At 36.7% G+C, this 20,115-nt stretch overlaps 4 protein-coding genes and 1 long non-coding RNA gene across 5 annotated transcripts; 2 read left to right on the forward strand and 3 right to left on the reverse strand.

The window, feature by feature from the left end:
- The first annotated feature begins 417 nt into the window (after positions 1–417).
- On the forward strand, positions 418–1,071 carry LOC141649979 (uncharacterized). The gene has a single exon (XM_074458642.1). It carries the CDS (start codon positions 418–420, stop codon positions 1,069–1,071), a length of 654 nt encoding a protein of 217 aa, XP_074314743.1.
- A 326-nt stretch (positions 1,072–1,397) lies between these two features.
- Positions 1,398–8,224, forward strand: LOC141648521 (SUMO-activating enzyme subunit 2-like). The gene is made up of 11 exons (XM_074457247.1): positions 1,398–1,633; positions 1,831–1,920; positions 2,740–2,823; positions 2,899–3,117; positions 4,135–4,236; positions 4,328–4,780; positions 4,868–5,097; positions 5,371–5,464; positions 5,985–6,167; positions 6,253–6,350; positions 7,522–8,224. The coding sequence occupies exons 1-11, from the start codon at positions 1,613–1,615 to the stop codon at positions 7,862–7,864; spliced, it is 1,917 nt and encodes a 638-aa protein (XP_074313348.1). The 5' UTR covers positions 1,398–1,612; the 3' UTR covers positions 7,865–8,224.
- A 106-nt stretch (positions 8,225–8,330) lies between these two features.
- On the reverse strand, positions 8,331–9,092 carry LOC141648539 (uncharacterized). Its single transcript, XR_012546038.1, has 2 exons — positions 8,924–9,092; positions 8,331–8,778 (listed from the first exon to the last, which is right to left on the reverse strand). It is a non-coding gene; the product is annotated as an uncharacterized LOC141648539 (long non-coding RNA).
- Positions 9,093–9,744: 652 nt separating this feature from the next.
- LOC141648519 (putative receptor-like protein kinase At4g39110) lies at positions 9,745–12,905 on the reverse strand. Its single transcript, XM_074457245.1, has 2 exons — positions 11,220–12,905; positions 9,745–10,937 (listed from the first exon to the last, which is right to left on the reverse strand). Exons 1-2 carry the CDS (start codon positions 12,855–12,857, stop codon positions 9,999–10,001), a joined length of 2,577 nt encoding a protein of 858 aa, XP_074313346.1. The 5' UTR covers positions 12,858–12,905; the 3' UTR covers positions 9,745–9,998.
- A 4,064-nt stretch (positions 12,906–16,969) lies between these two features.
- On the reverse strand, positions 16,970–18,149 carry LOC141648535 (protein CASPARIAN STRIP INTEGRITY FACTOR 1-like). Its single transcript, XM_074457265.1, has 3 exons — positions 18,004–18,149; positions 17,689–17,732; positions 16,970–17,284 (listed from the first exon to the last, which is right to left on the reverse strand). Exons 1-3 carry the CDS (start codon positions 18,080–18,082, stop codon positions 17,132–17,134), a joined length of 276 nt encoding a protein of 91 aa, XP_074313366.1. The 5' UTR covers positions 18,083–18,149; the 3' UTR covers positions 16,970–17,131.
- Between the last annotated feature and the right edge of the window lie 1,966 nt (positions 18,150–20,115).

The following is a 20,115-nucleotide window of genomic DNA, read 5'->3' on the forward strand; positions in this document are numbered from 1 at the left end:
GGTGCTGGGATCCCGACAAGAATGGTGAGTACTCGGTTAAGTCTGCATACCACATTATGGCGGGTGAGGAGCTGGATGAGGTGGGACAGTCGTCTTGGGAGCGAGATAAAGCGTTATGGAATCTCATTTGGAATGTTCCGGTGTTACCTCGCATTAAAATTTTCTATTGGCAGCTGTGTAACGATTCATTAGCAACCAAAAAAAATATAGCAGCCCGATCGAAATTGACGGATATCTTTTGCCCACGGTGTCGTGATTGCGTGGAGACGAATCTTCATGTTGTCCGAGACTGTGGCTGGGTTGGGGGGGGGGGGGGGTGTGGGACGGGCTGGAGATTGAGGTAAGGACGGAGGAGGGAGGTGTAGGGGTTAAAGAATGGGTCGAAGCCATGTTTAAGGAGATTGGGTAGCGAGGAGAATGGAGTTCTTAGTAGGTTGCTGGGCTATTTGGGAAAGACGAAATAAAGCGGTGTTTGATGACGGGGAGTGGAGAGCGGACTGGGTGATTAGGAGGGCGAAGGATATGTTAATGGAGATGCGGAGTGTGGGTGAGAGGGGGGATAGGCAGGGGAAGAATGGGGGGATGACTGGCGGAGGTGTGGGACAGAGCAGAGAGGCGACTGGGACGACGGAGGGGGAAAGGGAGAGGTGGTCTAGACCGAGGGCTGGATTTTACAAGGTGAATGTTGACGCGGGTTTGATTGCAGGAAAAGGAGTGGGTTGGGGCGTGGTATGTCGAGGGAGCTCGAGGGCTATCACATGGGCAGCTACGATCCAAGACGAAGGGGAACTCGAACCAAAGACGGCGGAGGCGTTAGCTATTTACCATGGAGTGCAAGAGGCGAGAAGAAGGGGCGAGAAGGAGGTCATCATCGAGAGCGACTGTTTGAACGTGGTTGAAGAGTTGAATGCACGGAAACATGGACGGAGTAGCATTTATTTGATTTATAATGACATTTTATCCATTTGTAATTCTTTCGAGTCTTGCTTGTTTGTTTTTGTTAGTCGTAAGCTGAATAGTGTAGCTCATGCACTCGCACATCATAGCCCTTGGGCCTTGGCTATTGGGTAGGCGTGAGTGGACGATTGATGTTCCTACTTACATTCGGGCTTTGGCCGAGTGTGATTTATCGTTAATGAATTAACCCATTTCGGGTTTCCTCAAAAAAAAAAAAAAAAAAAAAGTTAAGAAAATGAGTTAGAATTCTTTTTATTACCTCAAAAGTAATGCATGATGCATTGTTTTTAATTAATTCATTTTATATATTATTTCTCCTACATATTGTCTTAGCATAATAGCATCCAGCCGCCATCCATTACGTAAAGTTGTGAGACTTGTGACCCTTAGCTGAGTTCAGGATAGTATCTAAACCGTTTAGAAAAAATGGAAAATGGAAATAATGAAAAGGATCCAAACCGAACGAAAATCCCGGGTATAGGATTCCCACCCTTTTTCACTCCATAAAACCTCAAATTTTAATTTTAAACTCTTCAATTTCCCTGCTCTCACAATCTCACATTTAATTAATCAAGTATTTAACTCTTAATTAACTACCTAAAATCAAATCATTTTAATCCCCAATTTTCTCTCCCTTCACCTTCAAGCTGCATCAATGGCTTCCCAAGATATTAAAGTAATTTCCTCAGTTACCCTTTTGCATTTAATGCTTCATACTTTACTTTTTTTTTACTGCTAATATAATGCAAGTAGAAGAATATGATTGTTTTTGATGTTTTGATTGATTGAAGTTGCTTAATAACAAGTTTAATCTTCTGGGTATTTATTATTGTTATAATTCTAATTAGGGTTCTTGTTAATTTTGAATATTAGGGTTCCAAAGTGATGATGGTAGGTGCAGGTGGAATTGGGTGTGAACTACTCAAAACCCTAGCTCTTTCCGGTTTCAGAGACATTCATATTGTTAGTTTTCTCTCTCTTTTTCAATAATTGAAGTTGGTTTTTAGTTGATTGATGTAAATTATTGAAATTTAGGTGAGGTTTTAGGGGTTTAGGGTTTTGCTCAAGTGAAATCAAGTTGTTTCTTTTGTTAGTTAGTCTCTTGTAAGATCGTTTTATGCTATTATTATGTAAAACGGATCCGCAACCATGAGAAGCATAGCCATTTTTGTTTTAACTGAAAAAAAGAGTGAAAAAAAAGGGTTAAGAAAAATCCATTTAACACACACTCTTGTGTAAGGCGGCCTTACACTAGAATTTGTGTTTTTTTGTGTGTATTGGATAAGTATCATGCCGAAGTTGCTAAATGTGCTTAACTAATCAACTTGGGAGTGTTACATCAGTGATCAGTTGCTGGAAGTAAAGTAGAATTAATTTGTTAGATATTCATGTGTATGGTGTGAAGGAATCTAATTGGGATTATCACAAATAATTCAAATTGTGATTAGTTGTTTATGTATTCTGGGGAAATTTTACGCCTTGGGCAATTGAGTAGGCTAAACTATATCCATACGTATGAAGGAATCAAATTGGGATTATAACAAATAATTGAACTTGCGAGTAGTTGTTCATATTATCAAGGAAAGTTTACACCTTTGACCATTTAGTAGGCTACACTATATTCATTTGAGCGGAGGGATAAGTTGAGATTACTATAAAAAATTCAATTTCGAATTATCTTAATTTATTCATATTTTTGGTAAAGTCTACGCCTTTTTCCACTGAGCAGGCTAAACTATATTCTAATGTGCAAAGTAAGTTAATTGTCAGTTCTGGTTGCAGGTTGATATGGATACTATAGAAGTCAGCAACTTGAACAGACAATTTTTGTTCAGGAAGTCACATGTTGGACAATCTAAGGCAAAAGTATGTAATCTAGTACTGGTTCACTGGTTTCATCTCTAATTGCTTGGTTAGTGTCATTAATGAAGTCTTGACCAGGTTGCTCGAGAAGCAGTGCTAAAGGTCAGGCCTGATATAAGTATTACAGCCTACCATGCCAATGTGAAGAGCCCTGAATTCAATGTGGATTTCTTCAAGCAGTTCAATGTGGTTCTGAACGGCCTTGATAATCTTGATGCCAGACGCCATGTCAACCGCATCTGTTTGGCTGCTGGCGTCCCATTGATTGAGAGTGGGACCACTGGGTTTTTGGGACAGGTGACTTTCTCTTAATTTCAAAAATTTGTGATGTGGAATTCTAAGTCTAGACATCCATTTTTACTGCTTTTTCTCGTTCCTCAGTTTATTGCCTTCTGGCTACTAGTGTAGTTTGCAGTCCTTGCTAAATGTCCTGATAATTGATTTAGAAAACATATAATTTTAAAGGCGCTGTTATATGTTTATAGAAATACATCACCATGTCAAATGGACTTTCTTTCGCATGAAGATATAAAGTTAGTGTGTGTGTGTGTGTGTGTGTGTGTGTGTGTGTGTGTGTGCGCGTGTGCGCTTCTGAAGGGCCTACAGTCTACTATATGTTTGTAACAGTCCTAGAAAAAGATTGAATTTCTTCATTCCATGCTTATTGCTTAAGCTATCTCTTTTTCTCAATATCTTGGATCGAAACTATTGCATTGTTCCTGTCTTTATCCCCTCAAATGATGGGACGCTTGTCTTACTCTTAGGAAAGCCTTTTGCCCTCAAATGTTCTCTTTCCACTTGTAATAGAAGTTACCCGGGCAAACGTAATGACACGTTCTACTTCTACTTATACAGCTCTAGCTACTTCAACTTTTTCTTCGAAACCAGACTTTGATCATCATCATCATACATATACCTATCCGCTAAGATTTTTATTACTTGTTATGTCATCTTTGAACATGAATTATGTTGCTTGTATCTTTTATTCTGAGCAATGAACTATTCTAGCGCTTACTTATGTAGCAGGAATTTGCTTAACGTGGAGTAAAAAACCTACTGATATGTCTGTTTTGACACAGATTTTGTGATGAATGTTAATCTGGTGTTTTTTTACATAATTGGTCTTTTTCTTGAAGCTTTACATTTTGCATAAGATAGGTTAGGAATACAAATGTTTCCTTTAGTGGTACAATTGTCATCTTGTTACCCAATCTACGCTATATTCCTGTCACGCCGCCTCTTGGATGAGATAGTGTTTTATGATTTTATTGGATTTCTGTATTTGTCTAATATGTTATGATGTGACTTAATCAGGTTTCAGTGCATCTAAAAGACAGAACAGAATGCTATGAGTGCTATCCTAAGCCTTCTCCAAAAACTTACCCTGTTTGTACTATTACTAGTACTCCGACAAAGGTAACATCTTTTAGTTTATTAATACTTTGCTGCCAAAACACAGCTTAATTTCTCTTCACATTGCTGGTAATTTTCATACTCTGGTTTGCAGTTTGTTCACTGTATTGTGTGGGCCAAAGACCTGCTTTTTGCCAAGTTGTTTGGTGATAAGAATCAGGATAATGATCTCAATGTGCGCTCGAATGATGGTGCTAGCTCCTCGGAACATTCTGATGATGTATTCGAGCGTAGGAATGGTGAAGATATTGAATGCTATGGTAGAAGAATATATGATCATGTTTTTGGCTACAATATTGAAATGGCTTTGTCCAATGAAGAGACTTGGAAAAACCGCACCAAACCAAAGCCAATATATGCTAGAGATGTAATATCTGATAGCGAGCCAAATGGGAATTCAAACGAAGAATCTTCTGGTAGTGATATAGTGTCAATCTCAGCAATGGCTACACTTGGTCTGAAGAATCCGCAGGAAGTGTGGAGCCTTGAAGAGAACTCTAAAGTTTTTTTCAAAGCTTTGAAACTATTTTTCCTCAATAGAGAAAAGGTTTGTTCTGCTCCCCATTGATCCGGCTTTCTGGTACGCTTGAAACTTTGTTTGCCTTTGGGGTAATTTTGGTTCTTTCCTGAACAGGAAGTTGGGAGTCTGGTTTTTGATAAAGATGACCAGTTAGCTGTTGAATTCGTCACCGCTGCTGCAAATATACGAGCTGCTTCCTTTGGTATTCCTATGCACAGCCTCTTCGAAGCTAAAGGCATTGCTGGCAATATTATTCATGCTGTGGCAACAACTAATGCTATTATTGCCGGGCTGATTGTTATTGAGGCCATGAAGGTCCTAAGGCAGGACTTTGACAACTTAAGGTATGTTGTTGGCCTGCGCGTCCTTTTGATACCCTTGTCATCATCCTCTTTGGCGCCTTCATTACCTGAATGCTGCCGGTCTTTTCTATAGACTATTCTCTGTTTATTACAGTAGCTGGCCTGTAGTTTCAGAAATTTGTTACTCTTACTTAGACAATGTTTTGGGGTAACTTATGAATGAGAAGAGCTGCTTAATGTGGATGTCCAAGCTGGAATTTCATTTCAATTGTTTTTGAAGCTTTACTCGTTTTAAATCCGGCAACATGAATGCAGGATGACTTACTGCAATGAGCTTCCAAAAAGAAAGATGCTTCTCATGCCAGTCGATCCATTTGAACAAAATAAAGCTTGCTTTGTCTGTTCCAAGGTAATATACCCACCCGGGTACCCCACCCCTGTGATGCTCGGACCTGGATACAAGGATCCGACACGGGTAAAGATCCGAGTGTCGGATCCTTGAAATCTCAAAAACAAGGACTCGGATACGAGGATCCAAATTTAAATTTGGACTCGGCTAATTTTTATTTTTTTCTGAAAAAATTGATTATTAGTTATAAAAAACAAAGAAAAGAAAGGAAAAGTAGTTTCTTCATGTTTAACATGAATGAAGACTTTATTACAGCATTAAATTCATGTCAAGATCACTCATAATATAGGGCTGCTGACTGCTGTACAAAACAGAGTGTAAGAACAAAATACTCTCACACCGATTTCTCATAGAAGGATCCGTCAAGGATCCATGTCCGGATCCGTGTCCACCGGATCCTCAGGTTAGGTGAAGAGGTTAGGTGAAGAGTCTGAGCATCACAGCCCCACCCCCTAATAATTTTCCTCATTTTCAAAGTTATTATGTTGATGACTTGATGTTAATGGTGCTACGTATGTAGACCCCGTTGACTCTTGAGGTAGATAGTTCACGGACAACGTTAGGCGAGTTTGTTGAGAAGATTGTCCGAGCAAAGTTGGGCATGAATCTACCATTAGTTATGCATGGTTTATCCCTTCTCTATGAGGTTGGTGATGATCTTGATGAAGATATGATAAAGAACTATGAAGCAAACCTGGAGAAGGTATATTTCTTTCTGTTCTTGTAGATAAGTTTGATTGGTGCAGATTGTGCTATTTGTATTCTCATACCATGTGTATCCGTTCCAGGTCCTTTCTCAACTTCCAACTCCGATTATTGGTGGTACAATGATCACAGTTGAGGATCTCCAACAGGAGCTTGCATGCAACATCAACATAAAGCAAAGGTATTTTTATTCCTCGTCTCATTGGCTATCTAAAGTTTGGCTAACCACTATATTTAAATGGAGGAATAGATGCTGTTGGAGTGCTCACCTAACAGAATCTTCTTATCTTGTTGGTTGCTTTTGAGTGGGCGATTGATTGGAATCTTTCTATTTCTCAATGTGGAGGGTAAAATAAACATTTATGCGATCCTTTTTTGTAAAATTTTACTTGATTTTTAACGTGATTGAAGAGTGATGGTATACATTGGCCAATACTCTCAATCCCTCGTAGTGATCGTACTTGTTCCCAATTTGACTAGACTCCTAGAGGTTACATTTAAGATTTAGTAATGAAATATCTCTAATTCTTTATAACCCGCTAAAGGGTTATTACTCATTCGGAATAAAGTCAAGAACTACACCCATCACTATTACTAGATGTTATATACTCCGTAACTAGGGATTGTATAGAAAGTTCATTTTTACCTTGGTAAATTTAGATAGGGCCATATCATTTTTGGCTGGACACAATTGGATGGACACAAAAAGAAATTGAGACGAAATAAATGGGATGGAGTACGGTATTGCCTTTTAGCATCACAGTCAACGATTGATGGTTTGCCTTGATATATACAAGTATATATTTAGGGTGTGTTTGGATTGAGGGATTTGGAGGGAAAGGGAGGGGAGGGAATTGGAAGGATGAGAAATCCATTGTTTGGTTAGCAAAATGAAAGTAGAGGGATTTGGAGGGGAGGGAAAATAGATCCCTCCATTTCCCTCCTACAAGGCAAATTATTTCCCCACCAACATAGGCAAGATTTGGAGGGAAAATCAGCTCCTCCATTCTCCCTCCCCTCCCCTTCTTTTCTTTTCCCTCCTTCCCCCTCCCCTCCCTTTCCCTCCTTTTTTCCTATCCAAACAAGGCCTTAGAGATGACTAGGGCATTATAGAAATTATAGGCAGATTTCCAGTAGCTTACAAGGTAAACTCTTTGATTGGTAATGCTCATATCTTGGGTTCGGAAACTTGTCAGCATCAACATTGTCCTTTTGGCTCCATTTACACAAAAGTACAGATGATAATTCAGTACTTCACAAACTATGTAGATGTCACGGGTTCATTATTTATTTTATTCCAAAACCCCGAAATTGTGGGCCTTTTATGAATCATGTATCTGAATTCGTTTCAGAGAGGAGTTTGATGAGGAGAAGGAGCCAGATAGTATGGTTCTCATTGGATGGTCTTCAGCTCCATCTGAAACTGAGAAAGATGCCTCTCTAGAAAATGGTGAGAGTACAACTCAAGGGACGCTTTTAGAGGTCGAACAAGTTGAGGAAATTGTTGAAATCAACCCAGTGTCCAAGAAAAGGAAATCAGACGATGTTTTAGATGCTTCCAATTCGCACCCTTCAACTGAAGTTGATGATAAAACAAGTAAGAAGAAAGAGGTACTTGTGGAAGAAGATGATGATGATCTAGTTGTACTTGATCATTGGAATACTGAAACAGGTAAGAAGGCGAGATTGGTATGAAACTACTGTCAATATTTTGCTTGAAATAATTTTCTCCGATCTTTATTTTGTTAGATAGAGGTCTGTTAGATTCCTCTTGCGTATAACGATCTGAGTTAGCGGGGTTAGGTCTAATTTTAACTAGTTGATTCTGACACAAGCCGACTTTTGTCTCTTCCTTCCCAAAAATTGGAATCGAATTTAATCATCCCGTGACTGGAGGAAGGGTTAGCTGATGCACATTGTAAGTAACTGATAGTCTGATATGTCGGAATCTTGAATACTCGACAGATTTTTTTGCTAGCTGCAATGTCAGCTGGAAATTGTGGATTACGGAAGTATTATCTTATACCGTAACAACTTTTGTGTTGCGTTGATTTCTTTGTTCGTTCTGATTGTCTGCAGATGAAGCTTTTTTAACGGTTTTCCTAATCGTATCCATGGTATTATACTATGATCTGGATTTGTTCCCACAGTATTTACAGTATTTTACATCAAATATAACAATACCTTATTATAAATCAATTTCAATCATGATCTCATGATGAAATTGTCGTGACCTGATTTCGATCATTTTTTCAAAAATGTGACCTATACCGCCTCAAAATGTAAATGCGGTAATTCCAAATTATATTTACATTATTCTACTCTTCTTTTTCTACAAATTTCTAGCAAAAAAGGGGGAGAAAGGTTAACTTCGTCTCCAGTGTTCAGCATGATTTCTTCAAACCATGCATGGCAACGAAGGTTGCGAGTTGCTGGATAAGTGCCTGCATTGAGTCGGAGGAATTGGCATGGCCGCCTCCTTATTTGTATAATTTGTCCTCTTTTTTTGTTCTCTATGATCCTCTTTCTTCAAATCTTCCAATGTATGCACGTCTGCCAAACAGAAGAAAGATCTTGATTTCCCCGAGTAGTATCGCGACAACCCTTTCCTATTACAAGCCAACACAGAAACAAAACATTAGAACAAGTCGGTTGTGGAGATGATCATAGGGCTATGCTTTTTCGACCTAAACAAGCTTCTTAGAGGAAAAAAAAAGGACGAATACAAAATTGAATCCATGAAAGCTTGCTTACTTTTGTGGGAGATTCATGAGAAGCTCATCCATGTCAAAGACGTTCATGGTTCGGGGTTCGTTCTCCATGACCGAGACGTGAAAAGAGAGAATGGGAATGTAAGAGATGGAATCTTAAATTTATATATTTATATATATAATATATTGGTGGCTAGAAAAACAAAGATTGTTAGAACGTCATATTAGGGAGTTGTTCATTTATAGTCGGAAGAAAAATATTTGATAGAAAAAGTCTCGGAAAATGTCTAAATCTAGGCTTATACATCCACAAAAATTGACTGATGGATGACATTTAATCAATTACTCTATCCGTTCTGATCATTTGTTTACCATTTATTAAACTACCTCTCATAAAAAATAAAAAAAATGTAAAAATAATTGGAACGGAGGGAGCATCTCTTATGGTTAGTTTGAGAATCCCGTCTTTTTCTCTGTGTCCATACTAGATGGGCTAACATTTGAATTTACAATCGATTGCTAATTGTTTTTGCCTATGACGGGTTCTGATCTTATTCGACTTATGATAAATCACGACATTCCGTTGAGTGTTATACATAATTCACAGCTAACATAACCTTTGATATAATATTTGACAATATTTGTTTGTCGGGTTGGTTTGTTTCGGTTTGATTGTCGTTTAGATATCGTATGGTTTATGTAGTTTCTGATCAGAGTAGATTGTTTTCACCGATAGAAGTTGGGAATTTCTCGATTAGATCACGTGTTGTCTCGGAGAGGAGATTTTTTTTTTTTGGCATGCCTTTGAAAACAAAATTATGTCTACTGAATGATGGTGTGAGAAGATAATGTCGTACAAAATTATGTAGAAACATACTAAAGGTTATCTTCTTTAATTAAACTTTTTAACTGTCGAAAAAATGAGCGCTCATACATAAAAGAGGAATACGTAAAAAGAACAATTTAGAGTGGTTCGAATTTTGCAGCTTCAACAACCGTTACAACATTTTAATCTTGATATACAGCAATGCTATAATACCATTGACCTGAACTGTCAAATTGGCTCTTTACATCAATTTCAGTTTTCAGGGAAAAAATCGGGTTTTCCTTTTTTTTGTTTATCTTCCACTGAGGTTACTGAATTGAGTTAGTAGAGCCGTCCCAGACTGCTCGCCGGCTCCTTGGATATTTTCGGGGATAATGGCGCTGGAGCGTGTTTCCACTGGAGCTGGGTCCACTACGACTGTCGTAGTAGGCGCCACACTGGGATCGTCAGTCTTAGCTTCAGGAGAGGCCTCTTGTAACTGCAAGGCATATTCTAAGTTCCAGAGGACATCACCCATTGTAGGCCGATCACACCCGTACTCAGCCAAACACTTCTCGGCCGCCTCAGCAAATTTCGTCATGGACTCTTGGTTTATTGACCCGACTAGAATCGGGTCAAGGATCTTTTCCAGATTACCCTTCCTCTTTGAAGTCATGGCCCACTCGGCTAGGTTGACTTGGTCCCTAGGTAAGGCCGGGTTGATGGCTGGCCGGGCACACAGAGCCTCGAGTAGCACCACACCAAATGAATATACATCTGATTTATCGGTAAGTTGTTGCTTCCTGAAGTACTCTGGATCAAGGTACCCGAAGCTTCCCTTGACCGCTGTACTGACATGGTCCGCCTGTTGACCCGGTCCATCCTTGGAGAGTCCGAAATCTGCCATCTTGGCGACAAAGTTCTCGTCGAGGAGGATGTTGGTGGTCTTGACATCACGGTGAATGATCCCCTGCGCTGACCCTGTGTGGAGGTAGTGAAGCCCACGAGCAGAACCAATGCAGATCTCGAGCCTTTGTTTCCAAGACAATGGTGGTAAGTTCTTGCCATATAGGTGATCACGAAGTGGCCCGTTTGACATGTACTCGTAGACCAGGATCATCTCATTGTTCTCATCACAGTACCCGATTAAGGAAACCAAGTGCTTGTGACGAAGCTTTGACAGCATTTGTATCTCTGTCATGAATTCATTGATGCCTTGCTCCGACTGAGGGTTCCCTCGCTTCACTGCAACCTGGTCGCGCAATTCAGAGTTCATTATCATTATCAATATTGCAGTATAGAAGACCAGAATTAACATTTTCATTTTGGAGACCAGAATTAGCTACCAGTGGCGGAGTCAGGATTTTAAGTCAGCAGGGATGGAAGGGTAATATTATAAGGAGACCTCGAACAAATTCGAAATTTTCAAATGCCAGCGGGGGCGAGTGCCCCTGCTAGCCCCCTGGCTCCACCACTGTTTGATACAATTAATGTGAGTTTGAGAAATGCTTTCGACTTAAAATCCGAAACAAACCTGATTGCCATCCAAGATCCCAAGGTAGACGTTTCCGAACCCTCCAACACCAAGAATACCACTAGCTTCAAAGTTTTTAGTAGATTCCTTGATCTCGTCGAAGGTGAATTTCCTACCAAACCCGCCGGTAGTGAAGATACTACTCCGATTAGACCCATAATTGCTCTTACCCAACATAGTTGAATCCCCTGCATGAAGAGGAAGCAACCACGACGAAAAGCTATTCCTCCTTTCCCAGTCCTGAGGCCTTTTATGCCACTTGACCACCATCGCTCCCAACCCAACCGCTGCCCCAAACATCATAGCAAACCCAACTGCCGCCACTGCGTGCTTTCCGGTCCCACCACTAGCTATCCCGTCCGGACCAAACTCCCCATCTAAACTCCTTGCTGTATTGTTCATCTTAAACACTTCTACCCCATTAAGAATAGCATTTTTAGGTCCGGATTGAATATTTGCCGGACCAATTTGGATCGAGATCTTGTCTTGTATTAGAGACGAGTCGACAACTATGTCTTGGTAATTCGGAGACGCTAGCTGGCTAGTCAAGGAAGATAAATCCAACCCAGAAATCGCGGCTTTTTGATTAATGTACACATTGAAGTATAAATCATTTAACGCGGTACTTACAATGTCACAGAAATGCAGCCTGATTAAATGAGAATACCCATTTTCGACACTAAATTCCCACGAGACGTTGAAATTTGGCTGTAAAGTTTGCGAATCTGCCATCTCAACCGCACTGGCGTAAACAGTCTGTGGTGCAATATACGGTGTGACATCTTGTGGATATTTAATAATCGAGGTTTGTACTGTCACGCTTTTCGCCATAGGCTTAGTTGTGAGAAAATCATCGTCTGTTTCCCACGTTCGACCAAGAGTATCGTTTTCAGGCGTGATCAGGGGCCCACCTACATTGACACGATACACGGTTTCAAGATTGCTATGAGTTAAACCATCAATTTGAGCAACAGGAGACAGAGACTGCCCTGCATCATTTATCAATTTATCAGGTGCTGTCGAAACTTCAATTCCATTAACAAAGGCAGCCGAGTTTTTCTGAGGCGAGAATTTGATCGAGAATCGTTGAGATTTAACATGGATTAAATACTCTTTTTTCGTTATATTATTCGTGCTAAATCCATGCAGAAGGGTGACTTCATCCGTAAAAACATTAAATGTTGCTGTCTCGAGGTTAAAGACATCCGTCTTAAGAGGAAAGAAATAAAGACGAACCCAGTGCCAACCCGAGTCTTGCAAATGGAAAGTATAAGTGGCATCTTTCTTAAAAACCCGTGCAGATGAATATATCTTAGATGAAACATTGATGTTTGGGTCAGTTACGAGGTAATTATCCTCAGCCGAAAGAAAGCCGTGCGCTTCCTTATCGGATTGGTAAGATTTTCCATCAGGGGTTGTCACCTTATCATTGCTTCCACAAGCAATATAGAAATTGTCTTTCGGGTTAAAGGAGGTGGGATCCGCCACAGCAGAGGTAGTTGAAAGGATAATAAGAAAAAGCGCAAAAGCGAGAGGAGAAAACCGAGGCATAGAGGGGGAGGGGGAAGGGGAGGAGGAGGAATGAAGAGTAAATAGTTTTGTTTTGTTGTTGTCGTCGTCGTCGTTGTCAATCATCATTCCTCCTAACCCAGGAGGTGGGTGGTGGACTTAGGTAAAAGGAGAGAGCAAAAGAATGAGAGAAAGAGAAATGGGAAAAAAACTGGAACAACCAACCATTACAGGTAATTGTTTTGATTAATTTTGCACTTTTTTCTCCGTCTTGAAAATCGGAAGGGATTTTGGTTTTGCTAATTGTTGATATGATGTTTATTGTGTTAGATTGATAATAAATGGTTAGAATTAACTTATCAAAATGTCCTAAAATTAAGAAAATTTGCTGGGTTGTTAATAATGCTATTTTTATGCTTTATTAACATATAATTCTATTAGTTAATTTTTTTTTTCGTATTTTATTACATTACTACGACACTAAATTAACTAATAACATAACGAATAACAATGATGAAAAAAATAATAGGTCTCTTTTGTTAAATCTCCAAAATCACGGTTAAATATATGTGTACGGCATAAAAAATATAAGGCTAATGCTAAATACAACCCACTGGTTAGGTTGCACGGACACTCCTCGTAATCGGTGTTCTCGTGTCGGACACCCGTGTCGGACACGACACTCGTCAGACACACGTCAAAATGTGTCGGACACTTGTAAAGCCGTGTCTAACTTTCATCTTTTATTTGGGCACGTGTCCGACGCGTGTCCATGGTATTTTGAGCCGTGTCCATGGTATTTGGACACACCTTCAAACGAAATGTTGAATTTAAGGTAAATGACGTGAATTGTTATATGGTTGAATTTGGTGGGCAAATGATGTTCTTTAGACAAGTAATGAGATGTCGAAATAGATTGATTATAAGTTGGTTTTTGGTTTTAGAAATGAGAATAAGTTATATTTAACGTCAAATTTTACCGTCATTTATTTAAATTTAATATCAAATACTTTTTAAAAATAAAATCACGAAGAAATACTTAGTTATACTCGTTATGGGGAATGCCTTTGTGAAAAGGATCGGGATGAGACGGTGGCGGATCATATATGCCATAATCAAGGGTGATTGCCTTCAGCAGCCTTTCTTGGATTGAAAAACCGTCATTATTTTTACCCATGCTTACGGATGTTATTTCCTACATCAATACATATAGAATCATTGATCATATACAGTATTCAATCAATTGAACAATCGAGTCGAATGTTAAAATGGTCAAAGTGGAGCTAACAATGAAAATCATCTTTTCGGACAATAGACGTGTTTTTTATTGTTAAATTTATAAAATTTGAAAATTTTATATCGTAAATAGGATGACTAATATAAAGCTCACCTTGTCTACATCGATTGATCGAATATTGCGACCTGTAATTTAAGGCAACTCGATTTAGAGCTTATACAAGTAACAATATTGCTTTAATCTGTATTTCTACAATAGTATGGAAGCATAATTTGCAACCATGCATTATTATTCGACGTAAGGTGTATTGTATACGTACCTGCGTATGTAATTGATATAAGTGAGGCAGATATGAGAATGGAAATCAAGCATACTCGTAGTATTTTAGTTGACAAGGTATCCATGTTCGATGAGACTAAACTCAATGTCGATTTTTTATTTGTGTGATTTGATAATTTCGCCGACTTGAGTCCGAGTTTATATTGTAGTAGTCCAACTTGTGATGAATGAATGAAACAAGAGTGGAAAGATTATTAAGAGTTTAATTTGGTAATAAATTAGATATGCAGTTACATTGGGACATCATACCATCTTTGTTGATTACATGCCCTAATCAGATAATCTAGCTAGATAAACATTATCAGGAAAGCACTAGCGGATCCAGATAAATTTCTTTATAGGTTTCCATGAGAATTACACCTATTTGTACATAAAAATATAAAATTACTCTATTTTTACCTAAAAATTGGACTAAAATATAGCAAAAAAATTCCGATTGTGGTGCTGGGGCCGGGACCCCGAAAAGAGTCCTCTGGCTCCGCCACTGCAGGAAGGTACCTAAAATTTATAAAAATCCTTATTTTGGAATTGCCAACATAATTCTATCCTTAATTACGAGGAAAGTACAAAAAATTTGTGCCTTCTTACTTTCTTAGTCAAAAGTTCATTGGAGACTGATAAATTACGCCCTTAAGTTTCATTTTGACCTAAAATTACTTCGACAAAAACTTTTATTTAAGTGGCTTATTTCATTTGTTTTTGAACTTATTCCGTTTGTGACTTAGTCAATTTATACTTTGAAAGGTATAACTATAGACAAATGGAGGGAGCGTTCAACAACAGATGAAACAAGTCACTTAAGTGGAGTAGTTTTGAAACAATTTTAGGTCAAAATGCAATTTAAAACAGTAATTTTTTTATGTGTACTAAAACTATTAACATCAAAACTAAGAGTTATCAAAACTTCTAGCAAACCATCAATTGTTTCAATTAAAACAATCTCATAACCTGTGTGCATTAACGGAGTATGTTACACAAGAAATTTATAGATCTTTCACAAGTTAGGACGATGAGGATGAGGATACAACTAATTAGGTTGCTTTAATCCTGTTTTATATCTTAGAACAAACTTAAACTCCAAGAAGCTACTAAATATGTGTAACAATTTACGTTCAAGTTAGTGATTAAATGAAGTGAGGTTCTTCACTTTACCGGCCTCGAACATTCTCGTATGTTTCTCATAAAACACAAGTAATAAATAGTCGTTATAAAATATTTTTTTAAAACCACCTTAGTATAGATATTCAAATTTATAAACTGTTACTCCCTCTGCCGATCATTTGTTGTTCTTTTCCATTTTGGGGTGTCTCGGTCATTTGTTATTCTTTCTATTTTAAGAATGAATTTGATGAGTAATTTGTCATTCACATTAAATTTATTCCACATGTCATTTAGTAATTGACCTCTTCCCTTTTCCTTGGTCTTTGTGCCAAAACCAATGGACAACAAATGTCCGGGACGGAGGGAGTATGATATAACGCGGTCAACGCTCAAGCTTAAACCCTAAGAATTTTACGTCAACAATTGTACCCAAGTGCCCATATATTACGTGTAAGAGTACATCACCATTCCATCCTCTTCGTGAACCAATGCATGCAAAGTTGCAAATATTATGTCCATACAGTTTGGTGTCTCGTCTTGTGTTTTATTAATTCTCGGATTATTATGAAACATAATCAATGTGATATAAATTCTCACTATTTTTATTATTTAAAATATGAAGTGTTGCGAGATTAAGTTAGTGAAACATAATATGGAATATAAAAGCGGGACAAATAATCTCAACTCGGTGAAAAACTTGACTAGATTTGACAATGATAAATTCCGTTATCGGGCCTGGGCCGCACCCGCATGAAGGAGAGAGAGTCCGACTTATAAGTTCAAGGAAGTTCCATCCCAAAACCAATTGGCGATGGCTGGAGTAACTCCTTGGTATAGTCACATGTGCCTTTATCATAGGTGAGCTGTATCTTGACACTCCCCCTCACATGTGAGGTCCTTGTTCAGGCAGATTGGATTTTTTAAGTCTTTTGTCCAACTGCAATTTTTCCGGACCAATTTTTTATTTTTCTATTTTTCATGCCCAGTTCTTTGTTTTAGTTTTTTCGACCATGGGCTCTGATACCATGATAGATTTTAGAAGGGGAGAGTATTTCATAAGATACGATTTATATTATTGATAAACTTGTGATATGATATGAATACATAAGACCGTATTTATAATACTAGCTCAAACCTTAACCCTAGATCTAGAATACTAACTTATTCTGCAAGACAGTAATATAATACTCATATAAGTTATACGGTAAGATATATGGTATATTCTAATATACCATATCTCTTATTCCTTCCTAATAGACAAGTTGTTTTTCCTCCATTTGTAAAGAAAAAAGGCATAAATAAACACAAATACCAATGAAGCGAATGAGCTTATAATATAGGGTAATATAATTCAAAGGATCCAACTCGGGTTTTCGTGTTTCGGGTCTTCATTCATTTGTCGAAACTCCAAATGTTCATGCAATATGATTCATGCAATTTGAGCATGTTTTTCTCTGTATTATATTGTCTTATAAGTTGTAACTTATATACGATCGAAAAAAGAAAAGAAAAAAAAAAGCAATTTGAATTCATTAATTTTTATTTTAGGGCCAATTAAACAATACAAAACTTTGATGATTCTTTCCCATCAATAATACGCCACACCTACGTTCTAAATATAATCCTATCATAAATAATATATTCCGTATTAACTACGGAGTATTATTGATATGATTCCCATGAATGGAAGGGAGTACTTCATACCATATGTACTCGAAACTTAGTTTTACTCGTGATGATGAGGAATACCTCCATTAGGAGGATCATCACGAGACGGTGTAGGATCATTAATTCCATAATCTAGGGTGGTTTCCCTCAGCGCCCGTTCTTGAATTAAAAACTCGTCGTTATAATATTTATCCATGCTTAAGGATGTTGCCTGCATTATCGCAAAAATAGTCGGTGAAAAATATTCAAGAAACAATCGAAGGTTAAAAAAAACTCGACGTGAATCTAGTATTAAAAATTTGCAACATCTTTTATTTGACCCAATTATAATTGATAACGTAGAAAATTCTTTAAAAAGAATGAATATTGATCGGAAAACGGTTTTTAAAAGGCGTGCCCTAAGGACACATATTAATAATTTAATATGCTAATTAAGTAATTAAAGAAAGAGTTGCAAGATTAACAAACCTATTTTTAACATAATTAATGAGATAATCTTGCAAGCTAAGTCTTTCTCTATCTAGCTAGCATATTAATGTGTGTCTTTAGGACACACGATAAAAAAAAACGATTAGAAGATTAAGATACGTATACGATGACTAATGAATAGCTCACCTTGTTTACGTTGTACAATGAATCAGTTGGCCGAATATTACGACCTGCAATTTAAGGCAAACCAATTTAATTAGCACAAATTCTCAGAAAATCTGTCACTTTTAGTATTTTGCGTTTATATATATATATACTCCGTATAATATAGCATCGCAACATAAATACATAAATAGCGGCGGAATTACATTTTTTAGTAAATAAATACGTATTAGAAGAAAGTAAATAAGAAAAAAGATCAGAATTTTAACTTTAGAAACGTTAAATTTTCACTGTTAAAGAGTGAGTTACTATGATGAGCATAATATATACTCCATGTACCTGCGTATGAAATTGATATAAGAGAGGCAGATATGATGACTAAGAGCATGCATAGTTTCTTGGTTGTCAGGAAATCCATGTCGAAGAATTGCGGCGAGACAATGAAAAAAGCGATCAGAATTCGAACACGCCGCGTTTTACTTAGAAGGAACGATTTTGATATGTGTTTTTGGTTAATTTTAGGTCATGTTTATATAGTTGATGGTGGTGCGTTTGGGAAACAAACAAAATATGGAAAGCTTAAGTTCGAGATTTTATTTCTTGAGGTTTATAAATTTGGAAAGCACGAACATAATAATAATAATAATAATAATAATAATAATAATAATAATAATAATAATAATAATAATAATAATAATAATATCTCGGCTCAAGGGGATCCAGAAATTCTCTGTTTCTCAAAATGCAGGGGCTCGCGCGGGCGCTTACATTTTTCCTAGACTTAGCTTTGTTATCGGTTTATCGCTAAGGGAGTGGGGCCCAGATTGTATCTCGGTTGCCCACTAATTTCTTGTAAACTTTTTTATTATTCTTAATAAAAGTTGCAGTTTTTAAAAATAATAATAATAATAATAATAATAATAATAATAATCATCGTCTAAGAAAGATTTGGAGTAAATTTTTGTGTAGATTGTGAGTAAATTCAAAGGAAACAATTTTTAATATAATAACTATATCATTAATATTCTATGCAACTAACTGCTTAATTTGAATTAGGGTAAATCTCCTCTACAACAGTTTTACAATATCACTAGTTTTAATGCCGTGCAAAAAATGCACGGATAATTTTAATAATGCATTTTACTAAAAAAAATGTGAAAAGAGTGAACATCACGTTCATAAATACACTAAGCTAGATATAATAAATACATTACATATTACATACAGTACATAATCTTAAATCACATTATATTATTTCTATTCAAAAATCGATTTTCCTTTTGCGAGTTAATTTTATTTGTTGACTTAAATTTGTACAAAATTAAAAGTATATTTTTTGTCGAGGTATTGTAAAGTAATTTATTAAAATTTAAAGTGCAGGGAAACACAATTTAGATTTGAAATGACAATATTATTAATATAATAATGCAACGTTGGTATAGTGTTTTGTAAAACTTAGTTAATATGTTTTTTTAATGGGGCCCACCACTAACAAAATAAATGCATATTTTCCTTAAATCTCTCAGCCAATCAGAAAGGTTAAAAAAAGTTGCTTTTATATTATGTAGATACTAGTTTTAAACCCGTGCAAAATTGCACGGGTATGTATTTATTAAAAAGTATTAATGTTTTTGGATGTATATTTATTTTTGCATTTCTATTGTACTTATCTAGTTGGTCTAAATCTACGATCTACATAATTTATGTTTAAAGTTGTTACAAACACGTGTTCACATACACTGGTTTAAATGCTAGTTGAAGGCTAAATTAACTCGGTAGCCTATCATTGTCACCTACCATTTTCGGTGTGCGTTGCTGATAGTTAAGTTGCCGAGTTTTATACTCCAAGTAAATACTCCGTCGTGATTTATTTTTTACAAAAATTATTGTACCGTGTAGTTTTAAAAAATTATGTTGTCGTGTTGTTGCTGCATGGTACAATAATATTAACCAAAATACATTAATATTTTATAGTCCAAGTAAGTACTCTGTCATGATTTATTTTTTAAACAAAAATTATTGTACCTTGTAGTTTTAAAAAATTATGTATGTAATTCATTCGCGTTTTATGTATTATTTTTTCTAAAAAAAACATATTTTAAAGTTTTCGACTGTTAACTTATCATGTTATCATTAAAAAAATATTTATTACAACAATTGTGAATTATTTATTAAAAAAAATTTATTAAAAAAATTGTAATCACTTGTAAATTAAATTAAAATTTGCTTTAAATGCTAGTTGAAGACTAAATTAACTCGGTTGCCTATCATTGTCACTTACCATTTTCGGTGTGCGCGCACTACTAGGAAATATAGATAAGAAATCACTAATAAGTAACCATATCAGTTTCTAAATGGTCTCTTAGATTAAAATTACCATGCTTTACAGAAAAATGGTTTCTTAAGTATGGTTGGCCCACTAAAATAAAATAAACAAAGTAACCATCTTCC

This window comes from Silene latifolia, chromosome 3, assembly GCF_048544455.1.
Source record: "Silene latifolia isolate original U9 population chromosome 3, ASM4854445v1, whole genome shotgun sequence".
NCBI classification, from domain to species: domain Eukaryota; kingdom Viridiplantae; phylum Streptophyta; class Magnoliopsida; order Caryophyllales; family Caryophyllaceae; genus Silene; species Silene latifolia.